At 56.4% G+C, this 23806-nt stretch overlaps 2 protein-coding genes across 5 annotated transcripts in view; one reads left to right on the forward strand and one right to left on the reverse strand.

Annotated features, from left to right (window-relative positions):
- The window catches only part of LOC132078984 (NAD(P)(+)--arginine ADP-ribosyltransferase 2-like), a 348971-nt gene that overhangs the window by 278594 nt on the left and 46571 nt on the right, over positions 1 to 23806 (reverse strand). The window lies entirely within an intron of this gene.
- On the forward strand, positions 366 to 23608 carry PUF60 (poly(U) binding splicing factor 60). 4 transcript variants are annotated; one of them, XM_059485316.1, is made up of 12 exons: positions 379 to 414; positions 4938 to 5033; positions 7322 to 7411; positions 8342 to 8392; positions 12453 to 12614; positions 13669 to 13761; positions 14841 to 15054; positions 15586 to 15776; positions 18158 to 18293; positions 19716 to 19954; positions 22491 to 22834; positions 22889 to 23608. In XM_059485316.1, the coding sequence occupies exons 1-11, from the start codon at positions 388 to 390 to the stop codon at positions 22788 to 22790; spliced, it is 1599 nt and encodes a 532-aa protein (XP_059341299.1). In that variant the 5' UTR covers positions 379 to 387; the 3' UTR covers positions 22791 to 22834; positions 22889 to 23608. The 4 variants fall into 4 exon arrangements, with proteins under 4 accessions (XP_059341309.1, XP_059341299.1, XP_059341291.1 ...); XM_059485308.1 differs by having other exon boundaries at positions 22491 to 23608; XM_059485326.1 differs by lacking the exon at positions 8342 to 8392 and having other exon boundaries at positions 366 to 414; positions 22491 to 23608.

Genomic DNA, 23806 nt, shown 5'->3' on the forward strand with positions numbered 1-23806 from the left:
TCATTTGAGCCCGTTTTACCCGGGGCCCGGCCAGCCACAGCCCTGCCCGCGGCACCGGCAGCTTTGGACCGTCCCGAGGCACCGGGCACTGCCAGGCCAGCACCGACCCAGCGGCGCTGAGGCCGCAGCAGCCGCGCTGGAACCCCGTTCCCCCGGGATTACACCATATTTTATTTTATTTTGTTTGTTTTGTTTGTTTTATTTTGTCTCGTCTCGCCTCCCCTCTCCGCCGCGCCTGGGCGGCGCCACTTTGGCAGCCGCTGGGGTCACATGACACCTCCCCGAGCTCTCGCGAGACTTCTCCTCGCGAGGGCCTCCAGCGCCGTTTCCCGCGCGCGCCCCGAGGAGCTCTCGCGAGAACCGCGTGCTGCAGACGGGAAGGACAAGATGGCGGCGACAACGACGATGGCGCTGGTGAGGGGGCGGCGGGACCGGGCCGGGTTGGGCCGAGCCGGGCCGGGCTGGGCTGGGATGAGCCGGGCCGGCTCCTCGGGGCGGGATGCAGCGCGGCCGCCGGGCGGATCCGCCCGGGCCGGGCCTTCTCCGGTCCCGCGGCTATGAGGGGTCGGCGCCGCTTCCCGTCTCTTGTGGGCTCCCGTGGCGGCCTTCTCCGTGTGGGGAAGGTGTCGGTGTCCCCCCGCGCCGTCCTGAGCTGCCGCCTCGCCGTGGCTGTCCCAGCATTGAAGGGAGCGGGCTCGGCCGTCCCGTACTGGATGCCGTGCAGGCAGGCCGCGGTTCTGGGCTGCTGCTGCTGCCAAATGCATCGCTTTAAACGCTGCTCTTTCGGCTCCCGTTCCCAAATGCATCGCTTTAAACGCTGCTCTTTCGGCTCCCGTTCCCAAATGCATCGCTTTAAACGCTGCTCTTTCGGCTCCCGTTCCCAAACGCATCGCTTTAAACGCTGCTCTTTGGGCTCCCAAATGCATCGCTTTAAACGCTGCTCTTTGGGCTCCCAAATGCATCGCTTTAAACGCTTCTTTGGGTTCCCATTCCCAGATCCATCGCTTTAAACGCTGCTCTTTGGGCTCCCGTTCCCAAATTCTCCCCTTTAAATGCTCTGTGTTGCGATAGGCTTCCCAAATCTTAAATCCTGCTTTTGGACTCCCGTTCCCAAATTCACCTGTGTAAATGCACGGTGTGTGGCTAGGTTTCCCAAATCTGCTTGTTTAAATGCTGGTTTTGGGCCCCCATTCCCAAATCCACTTGTTTAAACGCTTCTCTTTGGGCCCTCATTCGCAAATTCCTCTGTTTAAATGCATGGTGTTGAGTTGGGTTTCCCAAATCCACTTGTTTAAATGCTGGTTCTGGACTCCTATTCCCAGAGTCACCTGTTTAAGTGCTTGGTGCTGGGCCAAGTTTCCCAAATCCGCTTGTTTAAATTCTGATTTTGGGTTCATTCCCAAATCCACCTGGATAAAACCTGAATTCCCTGATTTTATGGGAGTCCTTTGTGAGTTCTGGGACATTTCTTGCTCTTTGCTGGGTGGGTGCAGGTGTGAGAGAGCAGGAATCTCGGGGGTGAGCTGTTGGTTTTTGTGAAAAACGCCAATCACTTGTTCTTAAATTTTTAAAAGTTTAATACTAACAAAATGGTTATAAAAATAGTGTGGAAAACGCCAATCACATGTTTTTAGATTTTTAAAAGTTTAATAGTAATAAAATGGTTATAAAAATAGTCATAAAGTTAGAGTAATAAAAATTTGGACAATTGGGATTTAGGACAATACGAGATAATGAAAACAAAGAGTTGTGGACACTCAGGGTACCTTGGTGTGCTATGGGGCACAGCAGGGCCAGGGGATGTGTGTGGGATTCTCAGGGATTCCTGGATGGCCCTTGGTGTGATGTGTGGGATTCTCAGGGATTCCAGGATCCTGTCCCTTGTTGTGCTGTGTGGGATTCTCAGGGAATGCAGGATGGCCCTTGGTGTGCTGTGTGGGATTCTCAGGGAATGCAGGATGGCCCTTGGTGTGCTGTGTGGGATTCTCAGGGATTCCAGGATCCTGTCCCTTGTTGTGCTGTGTGGGATTCTCAGGGATTCCTGGATGGCCCTTGGTGTGCTGTGTGGGATTCTCAGGGAATGCAGGATCCTGTCCCTTGGTGTGCTGTGTGGGATTCTCAGGGATTCCAGGATGGCCCTTGGTGTGCTGTGTGGGATTCTCAGGGATTCCAGGATGGATCCTTGGTGTGCTGTGTGGGATTCTCAGGGATTCCAGGATGGATCCTTGTTGTGCTGTGTGGGATTCTCAGGGATTCCTGGATGGCCCTTGGTGTGCTGTGTGGGATTCTCAGGGAATGCAGGATCCTGTCCCTTGTTGTGCTGTGTGGGATTCTCAGGGATTCCTGGATAGCCCTTGGTGTGCTGTGTGGGATTCTCAGGGAATGCAGGATGGATCCTTGGTGTGCTGTGTGGGATTCTCAGGGAATGCAGGATGGATCCTTGGTGTGCTGTGGGATAGGGCAGGACCCAGGGATGTGTGTGGGATTCTCAGGGATTCCAGGATGGCCCCTTGGTGTGCTGTGTGGCCAGGTGGAGATGGCATTTGGGGACATGGTCACTGCTGGCCTGGGCAGTGCTGGGGACAGTTGGGCTCGGTGGGCTGTGAGGGCTTTTCCAGTCTCAACAATTCCATGATTCCACACCACTTTGTCTGGTTTTCAGCTTGGCTGTGGCTCCGTGCACTGCAGTTTGCAGCTCCAGCCACCTCTGCTCCTGTGTCCCTGTTGGCGCCCTGGTGTTGCCATCATCCTTGTGTTCCTTGTGTCCCACTCCAGCCATGGGGAACACCTGCAGCTCTGGGTGCTGTCCAGACACCTAGAGAGCAGGATTTTGTCCTGGGAGGGTTTGTTTTCTGCTCCATGTTCACAAATCTGGAGGCTGCACAAAACCAGGAGTCTCATTCTTGCTGCAAAATAGGAGTCAGAATATTGGGGATATATCCTGGAATGGCTGGGCTGGGAAGGGAAGCTGTGGCTGCCTCATCCCTGGCAGTGTCCACAGCCAGGTTGGAGCAGCCTGGGCTAGTGGAAGGGGTCCCTGCCATGGCAGGGGTAGAATGGGATGAGCTTTAGAGTCCCTCCAGCCCAAACCATTCCATTATTCAGGGCAATCCAGGAGAAGCTTTGATTTTGGTCTTGGCTCGATCCTTTTACTCAGGCAAAGACTTCCCACAGGAACATGTCCAGGACCACAGGCTGGGGTTGTCCCGGCTGGTATTTGGATGGTTGGTGGGAAATGTGGAGCAGAGAGAAGGAACCAGCTCTGTTTTGGTGGATGGTGCCATCAGAACCCCTGTGAGCACCAAAGGCAGGGCCAGGTCCTGCTGTGGGGGCTGAGCTGGGGGTCCCAGCGCTGGATCAGGCTGGGATTGGGGTCCCAGCAGGGGCAGCACCGGGCTGCTGGATTGCGGGAGTAACTCATGGCTCCAGGAGTGGGATCATTATCCTGGAGTCAGTCATGGTCCCAGCAGTGGGATCGCTGTGCAGGAGTCATGGTTCCAGCAGTGAGATCACCATCTGTCACAGACATTTTTTCACAAAAATATTTTCTTGAAATTTGTGTGTTTTCTGAGAAGCAAAAGCCCCAGAAAGAAAATGTAAACAATTGTTATCAGCTACTGTAGAATGCAGTAGGATGCACCTGTGATTGGTTCATGTTCCCATGTTTATAATTAAAAACCAATCACAAGAGCAAGCTAGGGACAGAGTCCTTAGACACAACTTTGTTATAAATTCTTTCTATTCTATTTTTAGCTTAACAGCCTCTGCAACTTCTCTCTTTATTTCTAGTTAGTATAGTTATAATATATATCATATATCAATAAATCCAACCTTCTGATCAAGAAACAAAATTCTCGTCTTTTTCTCTCACCACCAAGCGACCTCCTCAAGTCGCTGTAATACACCATCCTGGAGTCAATCATGGTTCCAGCAGTGGGATTGCTGTGCTGGAGTCAGTCATGGTCCCAGCAGTGGGATCCATGGTTCCAGCAATGGGATCACCAAGCTGGATCCATGGTCCCAGCAGTGGGATTGCTGTTCTATAGTCAGTCATGGTTCCAGCAGTGGGATCCATGGTCTGAGCAGTAGGATCACCATGCTGGAGTTGTGGTCCCAGCAGTGGGATTGCTGTGCTGCAATCCTAGTTCCAGAGAGCTAGAGAGGGACTTTAGACAAGGGCTTGGATTGGTAGGAGAGAGGGGAATGGCTTCCCACTGCAAGAGAGCAGGCTCATTTGGGGTATTGGGAATAAATCCTTCCCTGTGAGGGTGGTGAGGCCCTGGCAGTGGTTGCCAGAGAGGCTGTGGATGCCCCATCCCTGGAAGTGTTCCAGGCCAGGTTGGACAGGGCTTGGAGCAGCCTGGGATGGTGGAAGGTGTCCCTGCCATGGCAGGGGGTGGGACTGTGTGAGCTTTAGAGTCCCTCCAAAGCATTCCATGATTCTGTGATTTGGGAAAGTTTCAGAGAAGGTTTTAAACTGAGAACTTGAGAAAGCTGGGTCAGCTGGGAGGGAGAGGGGAGGAGAGCATTGATGGGGAACACTAGACAGTGGGTCTGTTGAGGGGGATGGAGATGGTGTGAGCAAGGACTGGGGATTATCTGATGGTCAGTTCACACAAATCTGACTGGAGAACTCTGTAAGTGTCCAGCAATCTCTTGGCTTGGACAGTTGCTGGGATGGCACTTCCCACAGAGAGTGGTGGGAATATGAACTGGTTTTCCTGACATCCAACAATCTCTGGGTTTGTACAGTTGCTGGGATGGCACTTCCCACCGGGAATGGTGGGAGTATGAACTGGTTTTCCTGACATACAGCTGGCTTTGGGAAGGGTTCTTAGCCAGCTCTCATGTTCTGATATGAAGCTTTGGTTTTCTGGGAGGGAAGACAGGTCACTCCTGTGAGAGCAGATTTCCCTGAGCATCTCCTGTTTCCTCAGGGCACGGAGTCCATTAAGATGGAGAACGGGCAAAGCACGGCAGCCAAGCTGGGGCTGCCCCCTCTCACCCCAGAGCAGCAGGAAGCTCTCCAGAAAGTGAGTAAAACTGGTGGGAGTTTGCTCTTTGGGGGTGGGGGTGTGCTTTAATGAGCCTCTGGCACTGGTGGGGCCAGAGGGAACTCACCACCTGGTCTGTGGGGTCGTGGCCATGCTGGAGGGTCCCACAGTCACATTTGGGGCCAGGAACTGCTTGGTTTGGTTTGGAGTTCATGGACACCTCTGGGAGCATGATGGGAATTGCTGTTGGGTGGGTGAGAGTGGGTTTCATTAAAAAAGTCAGTCAGTTCAGAAAAATGGCATCCTGAGTCAGATGGGAATTCTGAGCTAGGGTGTGGGTGCCACTGAGGAGCTCCAGGAGGGCTGAAATTGGGATCTGCTGCACCTGGCCTGTCACTGTCCACACCCAGAGTGGGACACATCCCAGAATATCCCTGTCCTCGGGGTGGCAGGGACACAGAGCTCTGTCCCCCGTCCTCGGGGTGGCAGGGACACCGAGCTGTGTCCCCCGTCCTCGGGGTGGCAGGGACACCGAGCTGTGTCCCCTGTCCTCGGGGTGGCAGGGACACAGAGCTGTGTCCCTCTCTGTCCTCGGGGTGGCAGGGACACAGAGCTGTGTCCCTCTCTGTCCTCGGTGTGGCAGGGACACAGAGCTGTGTCCCTCTCTGTCCTCGGGGTGGCAGGGACACCGAGCTGTGTCCCTCTCTGTCCTCGGTGTGGCAGGGACACAGAGCTGTGTCCCTCTCTGTCCTCGGGGTGGCAGGGACACCGAGCTGTGTCCCCTGTCCTCGGGGTGGCAGGGACACAGAGCTGTGTCCCTCTCTGTCCTCGGGGTGGCAGGGGCACCGAGCTGTGTCCCCTGTCCTCAGGAGGCTCTGTGTGGCTGTGCCTGGGCTGTCCCAGCTGTCCCTCTGTGTGAGCTGGCTGCCTCCCAGCTGTGTTCCCTCTGGCTTCTCTGGAGCTGACAGATCCAAGCCCCCCGGTCCATTTCCAGTTCCCAAAGCACAGCCCTCAAACCCCTGTGTTAGATCCTGCTGTTCCCTGGCAGCTCCCAAGCACAGCCAGGGACACCAGGTGCCAGGGGGTGGCTGTGTGTGTGTCCTGGGGGGTGCCTTGGCACTGAGCTCTGTGCTGGCACCCTGCAATCTCTGGCTTTGTCAGGTTTGGGGAGGACTGAGAGGAACCCCAAGAGAGCCTGGTGTGAATAGGGAGAGCCAGAGGTGAGCTCTGGGGTGTTTAGGGAGCAGAGGGAACAGCTGGGGCATTAAAGGAGCAGAGCCAGAGGTGAGCTGGGGCATTTAGGAGCAGAGGGAAGAGCTGGTGTGTTTTGGGAGCAGATCCAGATGTGAGCTGGGGCATTTAGGGAGCAGAGCCAGAGGTGAGCTGGGGCATTTAGGGAGCAGAGCCAGAAGTGAGCTGAGGCATTTAGGGAGCAGAGAGAAGAGCTGGTGTGCTTTGGGAGCAGATTCAGAGGTGAGCTGGGGTGTAGCGGTGTTTGAGGTTCCCCAGGACAAGGGAAGATGTCTTGACTCCATGTTCCAGAAGGCTGATTTAGTATATGATATCTGTTATATTAAAAGAAAATGATACTGTAAAACTACACTAAAGAAATAGAAAGAAGACATCAGAAGCCTAGAAAGGAATGAATAATAAAATCTTGTGACAGGCTCAGAGTCTGACACAGCTGGCTGTGGTTGGCCATTAGTTAAAAACAATTCACATGCTGGGTAAACAGTTCTCCAAATCACATTCCAAAGCAGCAAAACATGGAGAAGGTGAAGCTTCCCAGCTTCTCAAGAGAAAAATCCTGGCAAAGGGATTTTTCAAAAAATATGTCAGTGACACTGGGGCATTTAGGGATCAGAGGGAAGAGCTGGTGTGTTTTGAGGAGCAGAGCTAGGGAAGAGCTGGCATGTTTTGGGAGCAGATCCAGAGCAGGCCGGGCGTGCTGAGGGGGCAGACCCCAGCACAGGGGTGGCCATGGGGGAGAGGAGCAGGGAGCTGGAGCCCCTTCCCTCCTGTAGCAGCTGTCTGTGCAGAGGCTCTCAGAGCAGAGGACAGGACCGGAGGAGGCCGTGCCCGCCCGGCCCTGCAGGTAAGGGGCTGCGGGGGGCTGTGGGGATGGAAAAGGGGAACGCTGAGCTCCTGGTGCATGCTGCTTCCGTGGGCTGCCGCTCACGACATCCTCTGTGTCCTAGGGCCCTGGGGAGCTGGGGGTAGTGCCCTGGTGCTTAGGCATGGAGAGCAGAAGGTTCTGGGAGCTGTGGAGGCCTCCTTCCCTGCCCCGCTGTGCCATGCTACCCCCACAGCCCCTGTTTTCCTTGCAGGCCAAGAAGTACGCGATGGAGCAGAGCATCAAGAGTGTGCTGGTGAAACAAACCATCGCCCACCAGCAGCAGCAGCTCACCAACCTCCAGGTTAGAGCCCCCTGCGAGCCGCTCCCCGTGCCTCGTGCTCCCCCCGACACGGTGGAGTTCTCAGGGCCCTCGGAACCAGAGCACAGCCCTGAGCCTGCAGCTCCCCCAGGCACCCCGACTAACCTCACAAATTGCCCGCAGATCTCTCTTGTTCCCAGAGGAAATGGTTAAAAGTTCCTGTCCTGTTGGACGTCCCTTCTTGAGATACGAGAAGCCAAAGACTTTGCCGTGGGCTTTGCTTCTGAGCCATGTTTGAGGTGGTGAAGGCAGAAGGGATCCTGGGAACGGTGTCACCATCTCCTCTGCCTGAGGGAGGGTCCCTGTGTCCCCGTGTGCCAGTGCTGCCCCATTTCCCTCCCCTGCACCCGGGTGCTCTCAATTCTGGAGAAGTTCTCTTGGCTGTTCCTGCTTGCACTGGAATGCCCATACCGGGAGAGCCCTTAACTGGGGTTTGACCTCCCCTCCTTCAGAGGTTTCTGGAACATATCTCAGCGCCTTTCCTCAAAGTCAGGAAGGCCAAAATGAGGGCTTTGCCTGAGGAACCCCTGCGGATGTGCTCTCCCTGCCCGGCAGCCGAGGCCGTTTGGGGCTGTGCCTGGTTCTGAGGGTCTGCTCTGGTTGAGGGGCTCCTTTTAAATGCTGGGGGTGAACCAAGGACAGTGGTCGCAGAGGTTGCTATTGCCTTGAGTCCCCCCTGGGATCCCACCCTGCTTCCTGAGGCAGCGGCAGCAGCACAAGCCCACCCTGGCCTGGTGGGACCGGGCTCGGCAGGGTCCTGGCGCCGGACGCTCCTGGGGACCAGGCAGTGAGGGCCGAGGAAGGAGAGGCCTCTCGCAGGTGCCCCTGCGCCGCCGCTCTGCTTGAGTTTGTACAAACAGCCGTAGTATGCTCAGCTCCAACAGACTGAACTCTGTCTTTACTGTCTTTCAGATGGCAGCAGTGACAATGGGCTTTGGAGATCCTCTCTCACCTTTACAATCGGTCAATAGACATATTCACTTCTTCTGGGGCACTTGTCTTAGTCAGGGCCTAGCGTGGGGACGTTCGTAGTGGTGCCAATGCTCTTGTCCGCGCCCAGCGCAGCCCTCCCACATCCCCACGTGTACTGGACACGCCCAGGAGCAGAGCGAGGTGTCACTGCCCCGAGAAGACCCCAGGCTGTGCAGTCTGCGGGGACACTGCCACTCGGGGGCACAGACAGCTTTAGATTTCCACCAGTTCTGAACACACCCGTGAAATTGTGGGAGCTGCATTTCTAGGGATGCTACAGTTCTGAGGTCCCGACCTAAAACTAACGGCCAAGGTAACTCACCAAGGGGCGACTTGTTGTGGAACGACCTCCCAGCAGCCAGAGCCGGCCGCTGCTGGGGAGGGCCGGGGTGCCGGAGGTTGGCAGAGCATGGTGCAGCCCAGGCTCAGACTCTCTTTACTGTGCACGCTCCAGACCAGAGCAGTATGGCACGTTCTGAGTGCAGCCAAAGCAGGACGGGAGGGACAGAACTGCAGGGCTGATCACAGAGCTCCTGTGAGCCTTTGTGCCCCTTCTAATCAGAGGCCACAAAGAGCTGAATGACTTGGCGTGAGACATCCCCTCCTTTTTCTGGCAGAGTGTCCTGCGACTCCTCTGTGCACCCAAAGGTTCATTTGTAAATTCATTTGCACATTTGTAAATAACTCTCTGGCTTGCTAGACTATGAGATTTGTGCCTGGTGTAAAACACAGGTGGAGGTTTGAACTCCAAGGAAAAGGGCACTGAGGTGAAATGCCCAGTCTCCCTCCCTTGGCAGTGAGTGGTGTGTCAGTGGGCAGCCAGAGTGGCTGTTCTGGGGCAGGGTAAGTTTGGAGTGGAGCAGAGCAGCCTTCTTGGTGTGGATTTGGCAGAGATGGTGTTGGAGCCCTCATGCCCAGGAACTCCCCCCATCCCTGGAGCTGCTGCCTGGCAGTGGAACTGCAGCAATTTGGCCTAGATTGTTTCTGGCTCATTCTCCCAGCTGGGCACAGCTGAGTTGGTGGCACAGGAAAGTTTTAATGGCTTGTGACCCCTTTTCCTCAGCCATTCCTCCGTGGGCAGTGACAGGTGGACACAGCCCAGGAGCAGGAGCAGGTACAGTTCAGAGCAGTCAGGATATCCCTTTCTTGGCAGGTGCTTCATCCCAGAGCCCACTCAGGATGCACAAAGTGCAAACAGGCCCCTGTCCAGCACTTCTCCTGTGGCCAGGGTTCCCCAGTTCCTTTGTGGAGGCAGCACAGCCTGAACTGAACTCCCTGAGCTCTGGGTCTCAGGGCCTGAGTGACAGCTTCCCCTGGGCTCAGTCCTCAGTGTCACAGTGTGAGATTTCCCACATCCCTTCACCATCCCCTGTGTCATGGCTGGTGCTCCTGGTGAGGGCTGTGCATCACCTGCTTTGGTTACAAGAGCACCCTAAGGTGGGGTTTTGGCCTGTCCTTGAAATAACCTCCAATCCCTTTAGAGCAGCATTGCACAGCTGCAGGTGGGGGCTGCTGCCTGGCTGAGGCTTCAGGTGCTTTTCCATGTGACAGGAGGAGAAGGAGGCACAGGGAGCAGTGAGATCAGCCTGGGGCTGCTGAGAGCACTGAGATGTCCAGGCAGGAGGCCCTGACACCGACCTGTGCTGAGCTCAGGGGCCCAGGGCATATCCCCCAGCCAGATGCTCCTGTTGGTGACCCACAAACACAGAGTCAGCACAGCCCATCTCAGCTCTGCCTTCTGCAAGCCCAAAATCCCAGGGTTATTGGGGCTGGAAACAACCTCCAAGGTCATAGAGTGCAAGCTGTGCTTGATCCCCACCCTGTCACCAGCCCAGGTGTTCCCTGGGCACCTCCAGGGATGGGGACTCCACACCTCCCTGGGCAGCCTCTTCCAGTGCCTGGCCACCCTTTGCAGGAAGGATTTCTGCTGTCTGAAAATCCCAAGTCGTCCTCACTCCCCCAGCTCTCCTTTAGAGTCCTGTGGCAGGGCAAGGTGGGCATTTCCTCCTGCAGAGGCTCCTTGGGAGAGGCACCTCCCTGGGACACCCAGGGTGAGACTGCTGGTGGCTCTGAGCCCCTCAGCAGATGAGCTGCACACTGAGGGGCTTTCCAAAGCTGGGGATGTGCTGGAGCATCTGGCAGAGCAGCCAGCCTCTGTGTGCTGCATGTGCACGTGCCATAGTCCTGCTGGTCACAGCCTGCAGAGTAAAGAGAGCCATGGCCCAGCTGTGCTGGGAAATCCTTAGCCAGGCAGGGGAAACTGGATGTCACCCCAGGAGCAGCAATTGGGGCTGGATGTCACCTCAGGAGCAGCAATTGGGGTTTAATGTCACCTCAGGAGCAGCAGCTGGGGCTGGATGTCACCCCAGGAGCAGCAATTGGGGTTTAATGTCACCTCAGGAGCAGCAATTGGGGTTTAATGTCACCTCAGGAGCAGCACTTGGAGCTGGATGTCACCACAGGAGCAACATTTGAGGCTTGATGTCACCTCAGGGGCAGAGTCTGGGGCTTGATGTCACCTCAGGAGCAACAATTGGGGCTGGATGTCACCTCAGGAGCAACATTTGAGGCTTGATGTCACCTCAGAAGCAGCAGCTGGGGCTGGATGTCACCTCAGGGGCAGAGTCCGGGGTTTGATGTCACCCCAGGAGCAGCAGTTGGGGTCTGATGTCACCTCAGGGACAGTCTGGGTTGAGAGCTGTCCCTGTTTGCAGTGTCCTGTATGGAATGGCAGGAGTCAAACCCTCCCAGGCTGTTTCCAGTGGCAGTCCTGGACAGGAGCAGGAGTCCCTCGGGTACAGGCTGTGTCCCTGCTGCTGTGCCTGTCACAGACGAGCTCTCCCTCCTTTTGGGCTGCAGCATCCCCAGGCACAGCTCCTGTGCTTGTTGGGGCACCCCAGAAATCAGCGTTGAGGAGGCCCTGAGTGCTTTCCCTCTGCCCCAGGGGTCCTGTGCTCATTGGGACACCCCAGAAATCAGCCTTGAGGAGGTCCTGAGTGCTTTCCCTCTTCCCCAGGGGTCCCCAGGTGTCGCAGAACTCCTCTGCTCCTTAGGGCACCCCAGAAATCATCTCCTGAAGGCCCTGGGTGCAGCCCATCTGCCCTGGGGTTGCTAGGGAGGGAAGGGGGGGCTCAGAGCTCCCTCTGTGCTGCAGGGCAGGGCCAGAGGCATCACTTACTGCTGCTGCACGTGCTCTGCACCAGCCTCTTGGTGCCCCAGGTGTGTCCCACCTGCCCCAGAGCCGTCCCCTCACCTGCAGGCAGTGACGCCCCCAGAGCCCCAGGTGTGGCCGCATCTCTAGGGCTCCGTCCCTCAGCAGCTCTAGAGCTGCTCTGGGGGTGACAGCACGAAGGACAGACACACTGTGCTCTGCTTTTGGGATCCCTCCCTTGAGGAGTGGCTGGATTTGTCTGAGAGCAGGTTTCCAGGCAGACGTAGGGCAGCGCAGCAGGAACCCTGCGTGCAGCGCCCGCGCGGCAGGGCTGCCGTAGCACAGCCAGTGCTGCCAGGCAGGGATGAGTACTGGCACCACACGCTTCCCAGGAGTCCCGCTGGGCCACGGGAGTGCTTGGCTCTGCTGTTGAGCTGTGGCAGGGGTGGTGCCCAGTACTGGATCTCGCACTGCCGGGGGCGGGGGGAGGCTCTGGTGCCGGAGGGAGCGGGGGGAGGTTCCCAGATCCAGGCCCTGTGCTGCCGGGGAGGGGGCGGGAGTGCGATGGATCTGTGCTGCTGGGGGGAGCGGGAGGGGTTCTCCCAGTGCCCCGAGCTGAGCCCTTGGCTGCCTGGAGGGGAAGCTGCCCTAGAGCGAAGGGATTCCCTCCTCCTGCAGGCGAGGCTGGAGGTGAGACCCGGCCGGAGGGGCCGAGCCGTGCGTGCCCCGGACTTTATCCGGGACCGAGGCGGGCGGATCCGCTCCAGCGGCCTGTGCAGCGAGCAGGGAACTCCTTCTGGTCCAGGCTGTGGCTCGCTCCGGGAGGGAAGCAGCAGGGGGAGGAGGCCCCGTGGCCGTGGCCAGCCCGGCACTGACCAGCCAGTCCTTGTCTCGCTACAGATGGCGGCCCAGAGGCAGCGAGCACTCGCCATCATGTGCCGGGTCTACGTGGGCTCCATCTACTACGAGCTGGGCGAGGACACCATCCGCCAGGCCTTCGCCCCCTTCGGGCCCATCAAGAGCATCGACATGTCCTGGGACTCCGTCACCATGAAGCACAAGGTGGGACAGGGTTAGGGTTCCCTGGGAGGTTCCTTGCCTGCGACAAGGGGCGCAACCAGAGGAGCTTTAAGGTGCTGTCCCACCAAAATCCTTGTGGGATTGCCTGGGTCTAGCAAAGAGGAGGTGAACTGTCTTGAATTCCTTGGGGGCAGCAAGAGCTGGTGGTGCTGATGCCCAGTGATGAGGGGTTTTGGGGTCTTCTGCACGGACATTTCTTTCAGCCATGTGTCCTGAACACAAAATGAGCAACTTTACAGAATTTTGGAAGGAATTCTTCCCTGTGAGGGTGGGCAGGCCCTGGCACAGGCTGCCCAGAGAAGCTGTGGCTGCCCCATCCCTGGAAGTGTCCAAAGTCAGGCTGGATGGGGTTTGCAGTAACCTGGTCTAGTGGAAGGTGTGGAACTGGATGGGCTCTAAGGTCCCTACAACCCAAACCTTTCCATGGTTCCCAGCCCTCAAGGAAGATCCTCCTCTCTTCAAGGCTTGCCAGATGCAGCCAGGAGAGGAAAGGGCCTCTATCCCTGTCAAGAACAGGCTCCTTTTAGCACTGGGGGTGAATGTTTGCAGCTCCCTGATCTGCTTAGGGCAGGATTGTGGTGGGAGCTGGGGGTCTGTGGGGTGAAGTGCATGGAGTCAGAATCGTTGAGGTTGGAAAAGAGCTCCCAGAGCACTGAGTGCCACATCAGTCATTCCTTGGACATCTCCAGGGATGGGGACTCCACAGCTCCTTGGACAGCCCCTTCCAATGCCTGACCACCCTTTCAGTGAAGAAATTCCTCCTGCTGTCCAGCCTGAAGCTCTGGAAGTGCTGACAAGGCAGCAGCCCTTAGTTAGGTGGGGTTTTGCTGCAGAGCCTCAGAGTCTGAGAGGCTCCAGAGTCAGATGTCCTTGGGGGAACCTCTGCAGGCATCTTCTGTCACATTAAAATGCTTTTCTAAGGGATCTCCTTGGGCCACGAGCAGGAATCAGTGAGGTGGGAATCAATCCCACCTGTACATCCATGGGCAAGTTTGGCGCAGCTGGAGTGACTGACAGGTGTCTCCTCCCATCCCAGGGCTTTGCCTTTGTGGAATACGAGGTTCCTGAGGCTGCCCAGCTGGCCCTGGAGCAGATGAACTCTGTCATGCTGGGGGGAAGGAACATCAAGGTGAGTTCTTGCTCTTGCTGTGCAAATTCCTGCTGCTCTTTTCCTGGAAATGCTCCCTACAGCCCTGTGGTGGGGGAAGGAACCTAAAGACTGTTCCCTGATGGACCTTGATGTCCAACATGGGGCACATGGTGGCTCTGGGTCCCTTCTCCTGGGGAGAAACCTGCAAGTCCCACCTGAGACTGGCCCCAGGGACTGCACTCAGGTTTTCCCACCCACACATGGAATTCTTTTGAAGACAAAGCAAAGGGGATTCTTTATATCTTTTATGGTGTCTCTAACGCACCCTGAGTGTGTACAGGGTGCCATGGCCCAGGGGGTTTAGGAGAGAGGGAGGGATGCTGTGGTTTGCTTGCAGAATGCTGCTCAGTCCCTGGAAGTTTGTGTTTGGCAGGTCAGGGAAGGTAAATGGGTACAGGGAGGAGGGAGCAGAGCCCAGGACCCCGTCAGTGCAGGCTGTTCTGGACCTGTTCCCTCTGAGCTGTGCTGTGCTTTGCACAGGCAGGGGCCAGGTGCTCCATGGGCTGTCCATACCACAGAATAATGGAGCTGTTCTGGGCCTGTTCCCTCTGAGTTGTGCTGTGCTTTGCACAGGCAGGTGCCAGGTGCTGCCCTGCTCCATGGGCCATCCACACCACAGAATAATGGAGCTGTTCACATGGGAAATCCCTCCCAGCCCATCGAGCCCAGTCTGTCATCCAGCCCAGAGCACTGAGTGCCACATCCAGCCATTCCTTTGATGTCTCCTGGAATGGGGACTCCAGCATCTCCTGGGCAGCACCTTCCAATGCCTGAATGCCTTTCCTTGAAGAGATTCCTCCTGATGTCCATCCTGTGCCTCCCCTGGCCCAGCCTGAGGCCATTCTCTCTGCTCCTGTCCCTGTTCCCTGGAGCAGAGCCCGACCCCCCCCGGCTGTCCCCTCCTGGCAGGAGCTGTGCAGAGCCACAAGGGCCCCCCTGAGCCTCCTTTTCTCCAGGCTGAGCCCCTGCCCAGCTCCCTTAGGGATTCTGCAGCCCCTTCCCAGCTTCCTCAGGTACTCCAGCCCCTTCCCAGCTCCATTTCCACCCTGTCCCTGCAGGTGGGGAGGCCCAGCAACATTGGGCAGGCTCAGCCCATCATTGACCAGCTGGCAGAGGAGGCCCGAGCCTTCAACCGCATCTACGTGGCCTCGGTGCACCAGGACCTGTCCGACGACGACATCAAGAGCGTGTTCGAGGCCTTTGGCAAGATCAAATCCTGCACCCTGGCCAGGGACCCCACCACAGGGAAGCACAAAGGCTACGGCTTCATTGGTACAGCTGGGTGCCTGGGGCAGGGGGTGTCCTCTGTTCCTGGGGTGGGGCAGGGCAGGGGGTGTCCTCTACTCCTGGGGCTGGGGCAGGGCATGGGGGTGTTCTGGGCTGCTCTCGGGGCTGGGATTTTCCTTAGGGGGTGGGAATAAATTTGGAGCAGGTCAGGGCTGAATTTAGGAATGTAATTTATGGTGGCTGTGAGGGGGTGAGGCACTGGCACGGGGTGCCCAGAGGAGCTATGGCTGCCCCAGTACTGGCAGTGCCCAAGGCCAGGTTGAGCAGGCTTGGAGCAGCCTGGGACAGTGGAAGGTGTGTCTATGGCAGGGAGTGGGGCTGGAAGATGTTTGAGGTCCCTTCCCACCCAAACTGTTCCATAATTCCGTGGTTGCACAGGCTTGGAGCAGCCTGGGACAGTGTCTATGGCAGGCAGTGGGGCTGGAAGGTGTTTGTGGGTCTCTTCCCACCCAAACCATTCCATAATTCCATGACTGAACAAGGGAAGGCTCACTAGTGAATGATCTCCTCCTGCAGAGTACGAGAAAGCCCAGTCCTCCCAGGACGCCGTGTCCTCCATGAACCTGTTTGACCTGGGGGGTCAGTACCTGCGTGTGGGCAAGGCTGTGACACCCCCAATGCCACTGCTGACCCCTGCCACACCTGGGGGGCTTCCCCCTGCAGCTGCTGTCGCTGCTGCCGCTGCCACCGCCAAGATCACAGCGCAGGTGAGACACGGGCTGGGACAGGGGAGACACGGGCTGGGACAGAGGGTGGACAGGTGAGACACAGGGGTGGAACAGGTGGGACACAGAGTGGAACAGGGGATGGACAGGTGAGACACAGGGGTGGAACAGGTGGGACACAGGGTGGAACAGGGCAGGGATAGGTGGGACACAGGGATGGAACAGGGACAGCACAGAGCACCGCACAGGGTGTCCAGAGAAGCTGCCCCAACTCTCGAAGTGTTCCAGGCCAGGTTGGGCAGAGCTTGGAGCAGCCTGGGACAGTGAAAGGTGTCCCTGCTCGTGGCAGGTGTGTGACTGGATGAGCTTTAAGGTCCCTTCCAGCACAAGCCATTCCAGGGTGCCGTGATTGCAGATCATACTCTGTCCCAGGATTTCACACATGGAGGCTTGTCCCTGGCAGTGGGCAATCTGAGACACCAGATTGTGGAATCATCTGGCACAGCTGATGAGAGCTTCATTCTAAGAACTGGTGGGGAAGGGTGGAGGGAATTCCTAGTTTGGAAACCAAGCCAGCAGTGAGGGAAAAATGTTTGCAGGAGAGGCTGAAAGAAAGCAGGAGAGGACATGGAAGGGATGAGGGCTGGGGGCAGGAGCAGCACTCTGGCTGCAGGTCACACCTGTAGCAGGGTGGAACAGGCCTGGGATGGCTTTAAGCTGCTAAAAACAGGGAAAGGCAGAGATGGGGTGGGTTGGATATTGGTACAGAGCTTGAATTCTCTGATTTTGTTTTCCTGAAGTACCAGGAGCTCCTGGGTGGGACAGATTCCCAAGGCTGTGCCCCCCTCCCAGCCTTGGGCAGCAGGATCCCCCCATGGCACTGCAGCCCCTGGAGCAGGACAATTCCAGCACTGTTTGCGTTGTGGGCTTTGCTTGGGCAGGAATTGCTGGGCAGAGCAGCCCCTGGTGGTGCTGCAGCGTGGCTGAGGCTCCAAAAGGCTTTTTGGGAACGTTCCCTGAAGGGGAAGGTGGAGGCAGGAGTGGGAGGAGCTGCCCCTCATGTGGAACTCACAGGTCCCAGGAGAGATTCCAGAGGGCTGGAAAGCTCTGCAGTCAGGGCAGGGAGGAAGCTGAGACATGGCTGGAATTACTTGGATCAGAATCACTTGGGAAGGGAGAATGGACTCTGCTTAATGATGGGGATGTGGTACAGACACGGGTAAATCCTGCTGTTCTGTCAGGAAACTGCAGGATCTGTTCCTGCCAGGAGAGTGGCACTAGAGAGAGAGAGGAGCAGGGGTCACCCCTGTCTGCCTGAGGGGGCAAAAGTCAGAGTTGCAGGGAAGTGAAGGAACCAGAAGTATTGGGAGAAGTTTTTTAGCCATTTCCAGTGGAGCCAGAAATTCCAGTGGGTTTGTTCCAGCACTTTCCCATTCCCCTTCAACAGGAGCTTCATCTCCAGTGGAAATAGGAGTGGCCTTGTGGGCACTGGGGTCAGAGCCCTGATGGGATGGGTTGGATCCCAGGGCTTGGGCATTTATGTAGGGGAGAGTTAGGATATCACAGCAGTCACAGATCCACTGACATCTTGGATGGAAGGACAAAACCTTGGCATCTTCTGCTCTGCCACACCAGGGATTACAGGAACCCCGAGAACACAAGGGAGAGGAGGATGGGAGCAATTAAACCAGGACTACAATGGCCTGAAAAGTAGCAACAACCAGAAAACATGGGGATCCTGGGCTGTGTTTTAGGCACATTATTTCAGTACTTCCATGGAAGTGCTTACTGTTCAGCTGCATGTTCCTCCTGGATGCTGTTGGTGTTCTCAGTGTCTGGAGTCAGGGTGTTCCTTGGGATTGGAGTTCAGGAGGAGCTTTTTCTTCCTTGGGATTGCAGTTCCAGGAGGAGGTTTTTCTTCTTGGGATCGGAGTTCCAGGAGGATTTTCTTCCTTGGGATTGGGGCTCCAGGAGGAGGTTTTTCTCCCAGGGTTTCATTCAGAGTTTCTGTGTCCCTGCTGGGCTGGGTGACACCTTTGCCTTCCCTCACAGCCCTGGGAGTTCCTGGGGATGGAGTGTTGGGATTTCCAGGTGCAGGGAGCTGAGCCTGGCTGGCTGCTCTGTTCCTGGGGATGGAGTGTTGGGATTTCCAGGTGCAGGGAGCTGAGCCTGGCTGGCTGCTCTGTTCCTGGGGATGGAGTGTTGGGATTTCCAGGTGCAGGGAGCTGAGCCTGGCTGGCTGCTCTGTTCCTGGGGATGGAGTGTTGGGATTTCCAGGTGCAGGGAGCTGAGCCTGGCTGGCTGCTCTGTTCCTGGGGATGGAGTGTTGGGATTTCCAGGTGCAGGGAGCTGAGCCTGGCTGGCTGCTCTGCAGGGACAGTCCCCGGAGCAGGGCTAACCCCAGGTTTTCCCTGTGTCCCCAGGAAGCCGTGGCAGGAGCTGCAGTGCTGGGCACGCTGGCCACCCCGGGGCTCGTGTCCCCTGCCCTGACCCTGGCCCAGCCCCTGGGGGCTCTGCCCCAGGCTGTGATGGCTGCACAGGCCCCTGGTGTCATCACAGGTGGGTCCCCTCCTCCTGGTATGTGTGTCCCCTGTCTGCTGGCACCTGTGTGTGTCCCCTTCTGTCACCTGTGTCTGTCCCTTCTTCCTGGCACCTGTGTGTGTCCCTTCTTCCTGGCCCCTCTGTCCCCTTCCTCCTGGCACCCCTGTCCCCTGTCTGCAGGCACTTCTGTGCATCCCCTTCTGTCACCTGTGTCTGTCCTTTCCACCTGGTACCTGTGTTCCCTGTCTGCTGGCACCTGTGTGTGTCCCCTTCTGTGACCTCTGTCTGACCCTTCTTCCTGGCACCTGTGTTCCCTGTCTGCAGGCACTTCTGTGCATCCCCTTCTGTCACCTGTGTGTGTCCTCTTCTGTCACCTGTGTCTGTCCCCTCTTCCTAGAACCTGTGTGTGTCCCTTCTTCCAGGCCCCTGTGTCCCCTTCCTCCTGGCATTTGTGTGTCATCTTCTGTCTGTCATGTGCGTGTGCTCTGGTCACCTTTGTGCTTCTCCTCCTGTCACCCTTGTGTGCTGTGCCTCTTGTCACCTCTGTGTGCCCCTCCTCTTGTCACCCATCTGTGCTGTGCCTCCTGTCACCTGTGTCCCTTTTCCACAGATGCCACTCTGTGCCACACGTGAAGTTGGACTCCTGCTCCTGGCCCTGCCTGGGCTGGAGCTGGGAAGTTTTATGGATTCATTTTGTGTCCAATAGATGGGACAGGCCATGGTTCCCAGCAGGAACACCTGGCATGGGGGGAAAAGCTGGGAAATTGGCACTGGGTGTCACTGACCATTGTCCAGGTGTCACTGAGCGTGACCTAGTTGTCACTGACTATTTTCTGGGTGTCACTGACCATCGCCCAGGTGTCACTGACCATCACCCAGCTGTCCCTGACCACTGCCCCGCTGTCCCTGACCACTGCCCTGCTGTCCCTGACCATCACCCAGCTGTCACTGACCACTGCCCAGCTGTCACTGACCATCACCCAGCTGTCCCTGACCACTGCCCCGCTGTCCCTGACCACTGCCCAGCTGTCCCTGTCCACTGCCCAGCTGTCACTGTCCACTGCCCAAGTGTCACTGACCGCTGCCCAAGTGTCACTGACCGCTGCCCAGCTGTCACTGACCACTGCCCGTGTCACTGACCATCACCCAGCGGTCCCTGACCACTGCCCAGCTGTCACTGACCACTGCCCAGCTGTCACTGACCACTGCCCAGCTGTCACTGACCGCTGCCCTAGTGTCACTGACCATCACCCAGCTGTCCCTGACCACTGCCCAGCTGTCACTGACCGCTGCCCAGCTGTCCCTGACTATCACCCAGCTGTCACTGACCGCTGCCCAGCTGTCACTGACCGCTGCCCAGCTGTCACTGCCCATCACCCAGCTGTCCCTGACCATCACCCGGCTGTCACTGACCACCCTCCTGTCCCTGCCCTCTCCCAGGTGTGACCCCTGCCCGGCCGCCCATCCCGGTGACCATCCCGCAGGTGGGCGTTGTGAACCCCATCCTGGCCAGCCCCCCAGCACTGGGGCTGGTGGAGGTGAAGAAGGAGAATAAGGAGGAGGAGGAGGTGTTCCAGGAGTCGGAGCGGCCGGAGATGCTGAGCGAGCAGGAGCACATGAGCATCTCGGGCAGCAGCGCCCGCCACATGGTCATGCAGAAGCTGCTGCGCAAGCAGGAGGTGGGTGTGCCAGGGGACAGCTGCCAGCTGGGTGCCAGGGGACAGCTGCCAGCTGGGTGCCAAGCTGGGCTCAGCAATAGCAGTTCAGGGTACCCACAGCACCCCTGGGCTCTCCCACAGCACCTCTGAGCTCAGGGGCATGAGACAGTGTTCACAGAGGTCCCAGGATGAGGGAAGAGATGAGGATCTGACTCCATGTTTCAGAAGGCTGATTTATTATTTTATGATATATATTATATTAAAACTATACTAAAAGAATAGAAGAAAGGCTTTCATCAGAAGGCCAGCTAAGAATAGAAAAAGGAATGATAACAAAGGCTTGTGGCTCGGACAGAGTCTGATCCAGCTGACTGTGATTGGCCATTAATTACAACCAATCATAGATGCACCTGTTGCATTCCACAGCAGCAGATAACCAATGTTTACATTTTGTTCCTGAGGCCTCCCAGCTTCTCAGGAGGAGAAATCCTAAGGAAAGGATTTTTCATAAAAGATGGCTGTGACAGTGGCACCCACAGCACCTCTGAGCTCAGCAGCACCCACAGCACCTCTGAGGGGCACCCACAGGGCTGTGAGGAGCAGCCACAGGAAATGTGGAGCCTGGAATGGGATGGGGCAGAGGCTGGAATGCCCCAGGGGTGCCAGGGCCAGGTGCACAGAGCAGCCTGCCCAGAGGGGGGAGGGTGGAATTCCTGTCCTTGAAGGTGCCCAGAGGCCACCTGGATGTGGCCCCGGAGCTCAGGCCAGGTGATCTGAGAGCCCGAGGGGCTCAGTCATGGAAGGGCTGGGTGCAGGTGTGTCACCCACCTGTGTGTCCTGTTGGGAGCACCCAGAGCACCTGGGGAAGCCTTTACTGGGAGGGCAGGAAAGGAACACAAAGAGACTTGTGACAGAACTGGGGAACTGTTGAGGAAAAGCCAGAAATACCTGTGTGGTATTTTTGGGGTCCCCTGTGAAAGGTGAGGAAAATGATGAATCTGACTCCATATTCTTAGAAGGCTAATTTATTATTTTATGATATTATATTATTAAAGAATACTAAACTAAACTATACTAAAGAATACAGAAAGGATACCGACAGAAAACTAGAAAGACACCAATGAAATCTTGTGACTCTCCCCAGAGTCCTGACACAGTTTGACCATATTGGTCATTAAGTATAAACAATTCTCATGAAACCACTGGAGCAATCTCCTACCACATTCCAAAGCAGCAAAACACAGGAGAAGCAAATCAGATAAATTATTGTTTACATTTTTCTCTGAGGCTTCTCAGCTTCCCAGGAGAGAAATCCTGGTGAAGGGATTTTTCCAGGAAATATGAGAGTGACATACCTGGATGGCAGCAGCACAGGGAAGATGGGAGTGGTGCCCAAGGCTCGTTGTGCTTCCAGGGCGTGTCCCAGGAAATGGCACGCAGCATTCCCAGACGGGGAGTTCTGATCCAGGGGCCAGCAGCACACAGGCCTGGAAACTTGCTGCCACATTTGTCCTCACAGGGAAAAGCAAGGCACAATTGTTCCCAAGAATATTTCTGAGTTTCACGTTCTCTGAACATCAGAGAAAGGAAAAACAATTCTTATCATTTGCTGTGATTGTGTTGCAATGCAATATGGAGATTGTTTACCCAGAGTGATGGTGTTTTGTTTCCTTGGTCTGTCAGGGCCAGGGGTGTGTGTGTGTTTGTGTCCTGGATTGTCTGGACAGTCATGAGAGAGAGTCAGGAGATGAGTGCACAGAGAGCACTTGTGTGCAGAATGAGTGCTTGGCAGATTCACTTTAGGTGTAATGTAGCATAGTATAATAAAGTAATTAATTATTATTGAAGTAATTATTAACAATTTTATTATTTTAATTAATTAAAATTAAACAATAAACATTCCGTAAAATTCATTAAAAATTAAAAATATTTTTATTAATTTTAATTATTAACGCAATTAATTGTTATTAAAGTAATTAGCCTTCTAATAAGATGAAGTCCTCCTCATCATTCCTCCTTCACCGGGCTGCCAGGCAGCAATAGGATCTCAGTGATTATCCCTGAGAGCCTGAGCCTGCAGCCCATGGACGGTGCCTGTGCTGGTGTTCACAGGAGTCCCAGGATGAGGGAAGAGATGAGAATGTTGACTCCATGTTTCAGAAGGCTGATTTATTATTTTATTATATGTATTATATTAAAACTATACTAAAAGAATAGAAAAAAGGATTTCATCAGAAGGCTGGAAAGGAAGAGGAAAGGAATGATAATAAAATCTTGTGACTGACCAGACAGTCTGAGACACCTGGACTGTGATTGGCCATTAATGAAAAACAACCACATGAGACCAATCACACATGCACCTGTTGCATTCTCAGCAGCAGATAATTCTTGTTTGCATTTCATTTCTAAAGCCTCTCAGCTTCTCAGGAGAAAAAATCCTAGCAAAAGGATTTTACATAAAATACCATGGCAGCAGTGCCTGCAGTGGGTTTGGGGTTTGGGCTGTGCCCCGTGCGTGTCTCCAGCCTTCACCCCCTCCTCTCCTCCCTCCCTGCAGTCCACGGTGATGGTGCTGCGGAACATGGTGGATCCCAAGGACATCGACGACGACCTGGAGGGAGAGGTGACGGAGGAGTGCGGCAAGTTCGGGGCCGTCAACAGGGTCATCATCTACCAGGAGAAGCAGGGAGAGGAGGAGGACGCCGAGATCATCGTCAAGATCTTTGTGGAGTTCTCCATGGCCTCAGAGACTCACAAGGCCATCCAGGCGCTCAACGGGCGCTGGTTCGCGGGCAGGAAGGTGGTGGCCGAGGTCTATGATCAGGAGAGGTTCGACAACAGCGACCTCTCGGCATGAACTGCGCCCCGGGGCTGGGGCTGGGCCTGGAGATGGGCCTGGACCTGATCCTGGGGATGGATCTGACCCTGGGGCTGGGATTTGGATTGGGCCTGGACCTGATCCTGGGGATGGATCTGACCCTGGGGCTGGGATTTGGATTGGGCCTGGATCTGATCCTGGGGCTGGGCCTGGACCTGACTGATCCTGGGGCTGGGGATTGGCCCGGGCCTTATCCTGGGCCTGGATGTGACACTGGGGCTGGGATGGGCCTGGGCCTGAGCCTGGATCTGATCTGGGGCTGGGACTGGGCCTGGGCCTGGATCTGACCCTAGGCCTGGGGATGGGCCTAGGGCTGGGCCTGACTCTGATCCTGGGCCTGGAGATGGGCCTAGACCTGATCCTGGGCCTGGGCTGGGATTGGGCCTGGATCTGATCCTGGACCCTGGGGATGCTCCTGGGGCTGGGCCTGGATCTGATCCTGGGGCTAGGGATGGGCCCAACTCTGATCCCGGATCCTTGATCCAGAAAATGGGCCCAACTCTGATCCTAGGGCTGGGTTGGGCTTGGATCTGGGGATGGACCCAGCTGTGATCCCAGGGCTTGGCCAGGCTCAGATCCAGGGAATCAGCCCAGCTCTGTCCCAGGAATTGGCCAGGCTTGGATCCAGGGACTCAGCCCAGCTCTGATCCCAGGAATTGGCCAAGCTCTGCTCTGGGGCTGACCCTGCCACCTCTGCCTCCCGGGGTTTTTGTAGCCGTGTGTAAAGGACATTCCAGGACATTCCAGGGTGGGCAGGGATCTGGTATCTGGGGAGTTGAGATAAAAACTCAGAGAAAGCCGGTGTCACTTGTGTGTTTGTGTGACAGGGCTGGCACCACCTCGGCCCGGGCTGGCACTGCACTGGCACCTCCTTGGCCTAGGCTGGCACAGGGCTAGCACCTTCTCGGCCCAGTTTGGCACCTCCTCAGCCCGGGCTGGCACCCTGAGGAGCAGGGCTGGCTGGCCCCAGGAGGTGCTGTGGGTGCCCCTGCCCA

Source organism: Ammospiza nelsoni, chromosome 1 (genome assembly GCF_027579445.1).
Source record: "Ammospiza nelsoni isolate bAmmNel1 chromosome 1, bAmmNel1.pri, whole genome shotgun sequence".
NCBI classification, from domain to species: Eukaryota; Metazoa; Chordata; class Aves; order Passeriformes; family Passerellidae; genus Ammospiza; species Ammospiza nelsoni.

Bases quoted from the DNA above. Each gene is read 5' to 3' on its own strand.
- PUF60 (XM_059485308.1), top strand. From the start codon at position 388: ATGGCGGCGACAACGACGATGGCGCTG. The intron at 18,294-19,715 runs GTGGGTCCCCTC...GCCCTCTCCCAG, and splicing joins GGCCCCTGGTGTCATCACAG to GTGTGACCCCTGCCCGGCCG. The intron at 19,955-22,490 runs GTGGGTGTGCCA...CCCTCCCTGCAG, and splicing joins AGCTGCTGCGCAAGCAGGAG to TCCACGGTGATGGTGCTGCG.